Genomic DNA, 10,287 nt, shown 5'->3' on the forward strand with positions numbered 1-10,287 from the left:
GAATAACGAGCGACATGGGGGTGCCAATGAAAAGCAAGGCTCCCATCTTGCTCCTCTCACACTCTCTATTCAGGCTCCTCTTTTCACCACGAATAAAAACCATTATATCTCTCCATTTCCTTTCTTTTTTTTTCTTTTTTTTTTTTTGAGCTGCCCAGGTTGTGCTGGGGGCGGCGCGGATGGGGGAAGGGGCGGGAGAAGGCGCTCAGCAGCAGGCGGCCCGGAGGAGGTGAGCGAAGGACAGAATGGGACGGGGTGAATGGCGCCTCTGCCCCCGGCTCCAGCTCGTCGCTGCCGCCGCCGCCGGCTGCTGCCCGCGGCCCCCCCGGCCTCCCCGCCGCCCTCACGGCACGGCCGGCCCGGGGCAGCCGCGGCGGCAGCGCTGGAAAGCGAGCGGAGCATCACGTGGTGAAGGTAAATAAAGGGGACGGCGAGAAACCATGCCTTGTTACCTGCTGCTGCCACGGACCGAGCATTTGGGCCAGGAAGGCAGAAACAGCTTCGTAACGCGTCCGAATGTTCCAGGGCCCCTGTGGACGCCTGGAAGACAAAGAAATCCTCGTTAGCAGAAGTCAGAGCTACCCACAGCCATTTCCTCATTGGTTCCCTTCATCTGTGCCTCTTACGTAATCCTCACCCAACAAGTATCTCTGACCTCAGATGAAGGGCACCCTGAGTGAAGGACAGCTCTGATTTGATCTTCAAATGTGACAATTCATATTTGGGATGCTACAGCCAGCTTGTGGTGGCTGCAGCTTGCGTTGCGTGGCAGCGATTACTTTCAGAATATTTTGCTCGTGTTAAGAGTGTGTCTGTCACACTGTGAGTGAGAACCACGACCTCCATCTGTGCTGTGTTAGCAAAGAGAGGATCACAAAAAATCACGACTGAAAACATCCCTCCCCTTTCCAGTCTTCTGACAGGCTGTGTCACCCCTCATCACTCCCTTCTACTCCTCTTGCTTCCTCTCCTTGGGTTACCTACCCTGCTTCCCAGCCCTCCTGCAGGGCTTATTTAAATATGCTGCCTCTCAGGAAGCCATTTCCCAATGCAAAGTTGGCCGGTGGTTGAATTCTTGAGTATTTCCTCTTAACTTTAGTATACGTTATCATGAAAGAAGAACAAAGCTGATTATCTGCATGGATTTTTAACGGATGCAGTACAGAAAGATGAACAGCGTGGGTTAAAAATATAAGTACATTCAAACATGTTCCCTCTGCACATTGAGATTTTGCTAGTTTTGCTGTAAGTGAAAGAACAGATATTCTCCGTTTCTGGATTTATGTAAATCTAAGAAAATTTAATGCAAATACACATCATTCTGCTCTTTTGTTATTCAGCAAACAGTTTGGAAGAGGTTTGGAACCACTTAGGAGTTAGCTCAGTAAATATAATTCTTAAAATACCCAGTTATTGTGTTTTGCTTTTGCTCAGAAAATGGCTCACATTTAGTTAGTTCAGCCTTCAACATAAACACAAAAGTCACCGTCCCCTCTGCCCCCCAAAAGAATGCAGTGACATGACTAGCAAGGTAATAGACCAAAATGCATAAATAATTGCTCCTAGGTGCATTCACCCCGCATATGCTGGGAGCAGAAAAATAGATACCACGCATGAAAGCCCAGACACATCTCAGCCACGTGCTCACGTATGATGGCACACGCCTGCAAGCTCAACACGCGCCTCAGTAGAAAAGTACCATACTTTCTAAGCTCACAAGAGTAAAAGCATGTAAAAGAGGGAAAATATCCCCTCTGCACACAAACAGGTGTGTATTGCACCTAAACGCGTGCACACACCTACATAAACACCAAGCACAAACAGGGCACAGCACCAAAATTGTGACACCGTATGGAGAAAATGACGTTCCCATTGTTGTCTGGGCTGCAGGCAGATGCGCAGTGTCTGTTCCACACAATGACCTGTCATGTAACTTCTGCACCTCCCTCATTTTGTCTAAGGACATAAGTCCCCCAAAAGGATGGAATATATTCTGCTGAGTCGGCAAAGCAACTACAGACAAAGACTACAGAACATACTGAGCAGGGACTGGCATCTGCAGAGCGCACAATGAGTGTTCTCGCGCTTGCAACAAAGGGGACAGCACAGATGGGAGAGAGGAGCAGAGAAAAGCTGCAGATCGATCTGGCAGGCGAAATGCAGAGTGGCACAGATCAGGTGGAGGAGCAGAAGTCACAGGGAAGAGCTAGGTGAGACAGTCAATGGATGCCCTCAGGGCCTGAGGGAAGCAGCTGCACACTAGAAGCCCAGAGAATCTCACCACCGGAATCGGAAGGGCAAGAGGAGTCGGAATGCAGAAACAGGCAGGTCACAAGGAACGAAGAGTTTCACATTGGGTTTAAGGGGAAAAACATAGCTGATACAATCAAGCAGGGCAAAATGGGACGTGAGAAACAAAGGAGGGGATGCAAGATGAATTTTGTACGTAAGATACAGGATGTCACAAAGAGAAGCCAGGGAGAGGGCCATGGGAAGAGTGCTACCAAGAACACAGGTAGGAGGCAAATGCCAGGAAGGAGCAGATGAGGTAAAAATTGCAAAGGGGATGTGGTGGGGAGCATGGAAGGGACAACGTGAGGTTGCACACTGCAAGTGCTGGGGGGGAAAAGAGAGGTTGCTGCTGGCATGCCAATTTGTAGTGCTGACCCAACAGCCCCATCCCACAGGTTGCTGGAAACAAGCTTCCCTTGCACAAACAGGTGTTTGTCTATTTGCATCCGTGGGTGCGCAGTCTGTCAACGCAGAGCTTTGGGCACGGCAACATCTCTGAACATAATCCTTGCTTTCTCCCCTGTAGGATGTTGTGTCAAGGCCTGTTTGTGCATTAATGTGAAGATGTCTTTGCCAAGGGATATGTGTCGGTGTAGTTTTGTGTTTTCAGTAGTTGAGTGTGTAAAGGAAAAGGATAAAATCCTGGATTGGTGAGGAGAACATCAGAGCCATGAGCCATGTACCTCCTGACAAGCCGAAGCAGAGAGGAACAACATCTGGCCACTCTTTAGATTCTTTTGGGTCCTATTTTTAGGTGTATATATAGAAATTAAGATTTTCTTCTTGCAAAAGAGAAGGATGAAAGAGGGGTACTTGAACCAAACCAGGGCTGGAATGCTGATAGCAGCTAGACCTGAGAAATTGGCCAGATGGGTTTTGTGAAACAGAAGGGGGGAAATTAGCGCATGCATTTTCATAATTTGGTTTATTTTGGTACTAGTCTAGATCTGTGCGTCTGAGTTACAGGACTGATTTTTGGGGCAGGCACTCTGCACTGTGTGTAGCTGGGAAGAACGTCAATTAGATCATGAGCGAAGCAGCTGTAGCTGTGGAGGAGACGAGATGACAAGGTGGGGACCTTCTACCTCCCTATCGCACAGATTATAATTTATCCAATCTCTTTCATACTTTCCTTCAGGAGATATGTACTCAGTGCCCTCTGTTCCACAAATACCAATGGCTTTTGCTGTTAGATGCTTGAACTGAGACACATTCTATTAAACTCAAGAGCACCAGCTGTAAATCCTGACTTTGCACAGAGGCTGAGTTTGTATCTGAAGGACAAGAAGGGTTTGTGTACCTCCATACATTTCCCAACCAGATGGATTAATAACCTTGCCTTGTACCTGCGAGAATGACTGTGTACACGTGTACATCCATATGCGCTCATGTGCACGCTTAGTTCTGTATGTAGGTAGGCTTGCGAACGCGTGCGGATTTATTTTCTTCTTTTGTATGAGCCTATGACTAAGAGCGGGACAATATAAACCTTCTGGGAAAGGTGAAGGGAATTTAGTCATCCTCGTCTGCTCAAGCTGATAAACAACGGGCTGAAGCGCGGCTACAGGAACATCTGTTCCGTTAGCAACAAATCCGTGCAGCTGCGAGTCACCACCTGCGGTTCTGCAGGAAGGACCTTTGGCTAAAGGGAGACTCGGAGTTGGGCGGTGATCCTTCCCAGCCCGGACGGAGGCACCGGCGGAGCGTCTACCAGAGTCCGGGTTCAAGGCGGGCGGGCGGCAGGGCTCAGTGTTGCACGGCCTGTGCTGGCCGGCCGGTGGCCCGGAGCGGGAGGCCGGTCCCGGGCGAGTCGGAGCCGAGCCCAAGGGGACAATGCCCGCACCACGGCGACGGGAGCGGCGCGGCGCCCGCGCCCTCGCCCACCTTCCCGCCGCCCCACGTGCCAGCGGCCCCTCCCGCCTCGCACTGCACCAAACGGCCCCGCGCCCCCGCCCCGCCGGCTCGCCGGCCGCCGCCAGCCAATGGGAAACCTGTTGCCAGGCAGAGAGCTCATTTGAATGGGCCAATCAGGCGTCCCTGCCCCGAGCCCCTCCTTATATGGGGACCGGGGGATGCGATCGCTAATCCGCCCCCCCGCCAGCGCCGGCTGTCCCGCCCACCCCCTCCCCGAAGCACCACCCACCCCTCCCCAGGCCCCGCCCACTCTCTTCGCCGCGCGCAGAGCGCGGGAAAAGTGCCCAGCACCGGGCGGGCGACGAGGGGGGGGAAGCGGGGAGGGGCGGGAGGAGCCCCGCCGCCGGGAGCGCTTCCAGCGGGAGGAAGGGCGGGCAGCTGGAGTGGAAAATTCCAGGCAGGAGGCCGCGTGTCGCCAGCACTGCCCTCCCACACGGCCCCGCAGCGCCGCTTCTCGCCTCCCCCGGATTCCTCTTGGAGAGCCAGTCAGCCTGTACGGGCGGCTCCCCGGGCGTGCTGCGGGCAGAGCGCTCGGCTCCCCTCCCCGGACAGTGCCCGTCGGTGCCGCAGCCCCGCGGCTCGGCGCGGAGCGGGGCTTTCGCCTGGCCTCGACGGGGCCGTGCGGCGCCTTGCGGGGACCCGCGGTGCGCCCCCGCTGCCGGGCGGCCGCGGCGGAGCGCACATTGTTGTAGCGGCCCGTCCCTCTCCCCTCCCTCCTCCGCCTCCCGTCCCTCTCTCCTCCCTCCCCAGGTCCCTCCTTCCCTCGTCACCGGCGCTGTATAAATCCCCTGCCCCGGCGGATCCCCCCACCGCGGGAGACCCTGGTACTTTGGCCCCCGGGGCGGGATCCCGCCGCCGCCTGCGGACCGCTGGGACTTTGCGCTCCCGCCGCGGACCCCTCCTCGCTCTCTTCCTCGCTCTCTCCCTCCCTCCCTCCCTCGCACGGTTCCCACCGGCCTCTTCCCTTCGCAATCGGGGGGCCAGGATGTCGGAAAAACGCGTCGAGGAGGCACCGGCGGAGCTGAGCGCTAAGGTGAGACACCTCCCTCCCAACCCGCTCCCCGCTTCCCATCCTCGCAAGCGAACGCGCTCCCGACGGGCGGGGAGGGAATGGGCTCGGCGGGGAGGGGGGGCGCGGAGGGCTCCGTGAGGTGCCCTGGCGGCGGGGGGCGCGCGCGGTCCCTCGCGCGCCGCCCGGCCAATGGGGGGGCGGGGGCGGGGCGGGGCGGGGGGGAGGCCCCCGAGGGCCCTCGCGCCCCCCGCCCCGCCCCCGCCCCCCATTGGCCGGGCGAGGCGAGCGCGCGCTGGGTTCGGCTCCGCTCGGCTCTGCTCGGCGCCGGGGCGGGGGGGGGCGGGAAGCGGTGTCACCGCGGAGCAGGAGGAAAGTTGTGTGGACACAAAGCGCGGGCCCTCGGATGGCGGGGGAAGGAGGAGGGAGGGGTGGAATGGAGAGAGAGAGAGGTCCGGAAACGCCTCGATCCTGCCGACAAGGTTGGGGTTTTTTTTTTGTTGTTGTTTTTTTGGTTTTTTTTTCAAATCGTTAAAACTCTTCCATGCCGCTTCTGGTTTCCACACGCGTGTGCCGGCTAAAAGTAGCTCTGACGCGCGTTCGCTGCTGTTTTCCTTTGTCAGGCGGGCGGATTTAACGCCTAATATGTCTTCTCGCCCGCTATTCCGCCTCTCCTGCAAGCCTTCTTTGTTCAGGCATCCCCGTCTTTTATTGCCGCTGACCGCCAGAATGTTGTTGGTTTTTCCCCCCCCCCTCCCCCCGCACCTCATTTCACATATAGGAAAGGAAAGAGAAGAAGGACAAACTCGAAGAGAAAGCAGTCCACAAAGAAAAGAAGAAGGAGACAGTAGAGGTGAGGCCCTTCTGAGGGACAGATTTGAAGACGTCGGGGGAGGGTTTTGTGCTCGATGTGGGTAATGAATATGAAGGGAATACGGGAGATCAAGAAAGAGGGCAGGTCAAGGGAGCTCCAGCATAGAGGTAATGGGAGAGAGAGCTCTCGGATAATTGTGGAGAATGAGCCTTGAAGGACTTAGTGTAGTCAGCACAGCCCATCACAGAGAAAAAAGGTCAAAGAAGGGAATGGAGCCAAGAAGTAGGAGAATGTGGCACGGGAGATGTGGTCCTGCGCCCACGAAGTACCCTGAGGCACACAAGGAGCTCGTGTTGGAGGTGGGGGGAGGAACAAGGAGGAAATGCACAGATTGATGGAGGTCGGAAGGGATCTGGAAGCAGATGTACTGTGAGCCTCGGCTAAGTCATTAGCCTGTAATCACAGAGATGCTGTGGTTGTTGGGAGGGATGGCGGCAGCTCATCAGGATGTAAGCTTGTGGGAGACAAGGAGCTTCGTGTTGTTGGGGATGGACTGGAAGGATTGGCTTTGTAAAGCTGGTTGGGAGGAGTGTTCAGCAGGGGTGGTGGGAATAACGGTGTCGGAGTAACAATGCACTCAGTGCACACCTGAGGTGGCTGGAGCTCTGGAAATTGTGCTTGTAGCAAAGAGAATGTGGAAATGTTATCCTGGCACCAGTTTCTGCTATGACTGATCTGTTTCATTCAGGATGAGGAGAATGGCGCTGATGAGGATGATGAAGAGAATCCTGATGATGTGGATGAAGAAGAAGGTGGTGATGAGGATGAAGGTAGGGAAACCTGAAGGAATAGGAAGCTTCAGAGGAATAGAAGATTGTGGAGGGAAATTCCTTCTCTGAGCCTTCTTGACTGTGAGATTACATTCCCTTAAATGCTGCTTCAGTTTAACCTGTGATTTTCCTTTCTTGCTTGTGCTTAGAAGGAGACGAGAATGGGCAAGAGCAGGATGGCCACGCAGAGAAACGATCTGCAGAGGAGGAAGAGGTGAGTAGTAGTGAGTGTGAGGATAATAGTGGGGAGAAGGAACAAGGCAACTCGCTGAGTGCTGATCAAATCCACGTGGATGCTGCTGCTGAGAATCTCAAATTGGCCTCGGGTCTCATTGCTTCAGCAGCAGATGGGTAAACAAACCTGATGTGGCAAGGGGATAGTAAATCATGTATGCTCCTTGTAGGATCTGGGTCCTTCCACCAGCAGTGCTGAGTAAGTGAGAGGGAGTTGAGGTGCTCAAGGTTGTGCTTGGCAATGACCTTTGAACTACCTGTGTCTTCTGGGCTTCAGGCCAGGAGATAGACTTGTAAGGGTGGACCCTGGGGTCTGTCTGCAGTGGTGTGAGCCTCGGCTTCTTATACCTCCTGGAAGTAACAGCGTGGGTGTGGTGTCCCTCCGGATGGAACTGTCCGCATCTTAACCATGACCAACAGAACAGCTGTGTCAGGCACTCAAGGGTGCTTTAGAGGGGAGTGGATTTAGAGTGGGCCTAACAGAGATTTCCATATGGAGGAAAGAGCAGCAGTTAAGAATTTTGTGGAGAAATTATGTGCCTTGGAGTGGTGACTGTTTGATGGTAACTCCCTCTTTTTCCTCTCCATGGCTGATGTAGGATGAAGTGGATCCAAAGAGACAGAAGACAGAAAACGGCTCTTCAGCTTGAAGAGCTCCCCTCCCATCTCCCTTGTTCCGTCCATCTCTCCTCCTCCATTCCAGCCTGTGCTTGCACTGCCCGCTAGCCTCTGGCTTCACACAATCTCAGATGAGGAAAGATTAGAAGTGCTCTCAAATGGGGAAGACAGCAGGTCCCTTCTCTCCCAGAGACTTAACCCATCCATGACATTCCCCAGCTGAAATTATCCCAGTCCCCTGCATCCCTTCACTGTGCCCCACTTACCAGTGCTCCTCTTCCCTCAAGAATCTCATGGTTTCCTGGGCACACAACCTCGCCGGGCACTTCATGTGGCAGAGCACCTCCCGTCCCCTTCTCACCTGCCTGCCTGTTTTGTCACTGGTATGAGGTTCTTGAGAGCTCCTGCTCCCCAGCCCAGCTGCCAGAGCTCCTCCATGAGCCAGGAGGCTGCGGGCACAGATCTCATGGTGCGTTCCCCAGTCCTAGGCCTCTTCTCATCCGCTTTCCCGCTGAACCCTGAGAGGAAAGACAATATTACAAGCAAATAATGGTTATATTAAGTGACACATGGAGACAGGATTTATTTTAAGCTTTTGGTTTTTTTCCAAGTTTACATGACAGCAAGCTGGCCCTCGCGAATTTTTCGGAAGATAAGGGTTGCTTTTATATATGAATTTCATCTGAGCTGTGTATTTTTTTAATTTGGAGGCTTTTTTAAAACAAATCAAGAGAGAAACAATTGGGGACCAAACTTTGATTTCCATTTTTTCCCTTCAGATTTTCTTGTGACCATTTTTTGTAAATTAAAGGCAATATAGCCACAGCGTTTTCTATGGCACAGACATCACAAGGATGATAGATATAAATATATATATTGTTTTCAACAAGCACTGTAAATAAAAGCGTTTAAAAATGTTTCAAACCGCTGGTGTGGATGGCTGTGTCTTCACAACCTGCAGGGGTCGGTGGGAGTTGGTTTGTGGGAAGAGGGAGTGGCTTGTCCAGCCGTGGGTGGAGAGGGGAGCCAGAGGTTGATCAAAGGGCACGCGTTGGTTATTTGAAGGGCCCCTTGGGCAGCGTGTTTGGGTGCTGTTCCCTGTCATGCTGCAGTTGCAGCGAGGGCAGAGCACAAACACTGGACGAAGCTCCAGGGCTGTCCCGAAGCTCTTAAAACTGCTGTTGGGCCTCAGCACTGGGCACAAGGGGTTTGGAAAGGGACACCAAGCTGTAGCTGCTGGATGCAGCCCCGTGTTGCTCTCACCGTACGCTGCCCCATGGCCCCCTGCCCTGGCTGGCTTCAGGCATGACTCACACAGCACCAGGCGCAGCGACCAGGGAGCGTTTTAAGAGGCAAGAGCTTCACTTCTTTGTCCCACCAGCTGCCTTGGGGAGAGCTGTCAAGCGTTTGTCTTTTTATCTGTGCAAGACCTTTAAAGCTGCTGTTCGTGTTTCTTCTTTTTCAACTCGTACTTTGGCACTCGCGCAACGAGCCACCGGGAGCTGCAAATAATACCAACTTTTGTGTGCGCGTCAGCGGCTTTGTGCTTGTCCGACTGCAGCAGCGGATCAGACACTGGAAGTGCAAACACTTACTTGTCTCCAGAGGGGCAAAGCATCCGCTGTCATTTTCTCCAAATGCCGGTGTTGGGCTGCGCGCAGGGCACAGGGGGACACAGCTGCTGCCAAGCCCCCGCTGCCCGTGGCTGCCTCCCGGGTGCGGTCCCACTGCACCTCGCCCCGGCACCCGTTCCCGGTGGAGCTGCCGGTGGCTGGAGCCACAGCCAGCTTGGGTGCCTTCCCCCAGAGCCGGGTTCCAAAAGCAGGTCGCTGCTGCCTGGGAGGGACTTGCAACACCCCTCTCTGCTCCCGCCCGCCTTGGGCGCTGGGATCAGTGGGCTGCTCCAGCCGGCGCGTACCTCGTAGCTGCGCTGTCGCAATTTGGTATTCCAGCATTGCTCCATTTTAAAAAATTACAGATTCTAGTCTCTGCTCCAGATTTGGGCAAGTCCTCAGGACTTCCCCAAACTTTCTGCTCGGCAGCCAGCTTTTGCTGTTCTGTACTGAAGACAAATTATCAGCAGATGATACAATCTCTGCAGAGGCAGATTGCAATTTTCATACTTCCTCCCCACCACCACTGCAGCGCCTGGCTAGGGGTAGTGAAGAATGTGCTTGCCAATGAGAAGTTACAGAGGCATAACTCCATCTCTGCTTCCTATGTGGATGCAACGCCAGTACCACTGTCTCTGTCCAGGCAGTCATCCAGAAGGAAGTGGGGCAGCAGCTGATTTTTAGGCCAGCACTAGCAGTGTGAGCAGCCATCCTTCCTTTCCTCTGAGGGAAATACTGCAGGACAGAGGGAAGTGACAAAGGGCTGCTAGACAGCTTCTGCATGTCTCTGTGGGCCCTTTGATCCCACAGTTTCTACTATTTCTTCCATCTTAGTTTTATTGAACACCTTTATCATTGTCTATGGATAGTTAGAAGATACAGCTAGAGATACACAAATAGAAAAATACCTGCTTTGGGTTTTTTTCATGTTGGTGACCTGCAGGACATCATCTCTGACTGGAG

The 10,287-nt window shown here is 53.9% G+C and overlaps 1 protein-coding gene across 1 annotated transcript; it reads left to right on the forward strand.

Moving 5' to 3' along the window:
- Nucleotides 1-4,839: 4,839 nt before the first annotated feature.
- On the forward strand, nucleotides 4,840-8,635 carry PTMS (parathymosin). Its single transcript, XM_039561693.1, has 5 exons — nucleotides 4,840-5,239; nucleotides 5,997-6,068; nucleotides 6,778-6,859; nucleotides 7,009-7,073; nucleotides 7,693-8,635. Exons 1-5 carry the CDS (start codon nucleotides 5,192-5,194, stop codon nucleotides 7,741-7,743), a joined length of 318 nt encoding a protein of 105 aa, XP_039417627.1. The 5' UTR covers nucleotides 4,840-5,191; the 3' UTR covers nucleotides 7,744-8,635.
- The last annotated feature ends 1,652 nt before the right edge of the window (nucleotides 8,636-10,287 follow it).

The sequence above is a fragment of the Corvus cornix genome, chromosome 1 (genome assembly GCF_000738735.6).
Source record: "Corvus cornix cornix isolate S_Up_H32 chromosome 1, ASM73873v5, whole genome shotgun sequence".
Classification (NCBI taxonomy): domain Eukaryota; kingdom Metazoa; phylum Chordata; class Aves; order Passeriformes; family Corvidae; genus Corvus; species Corvus cornix.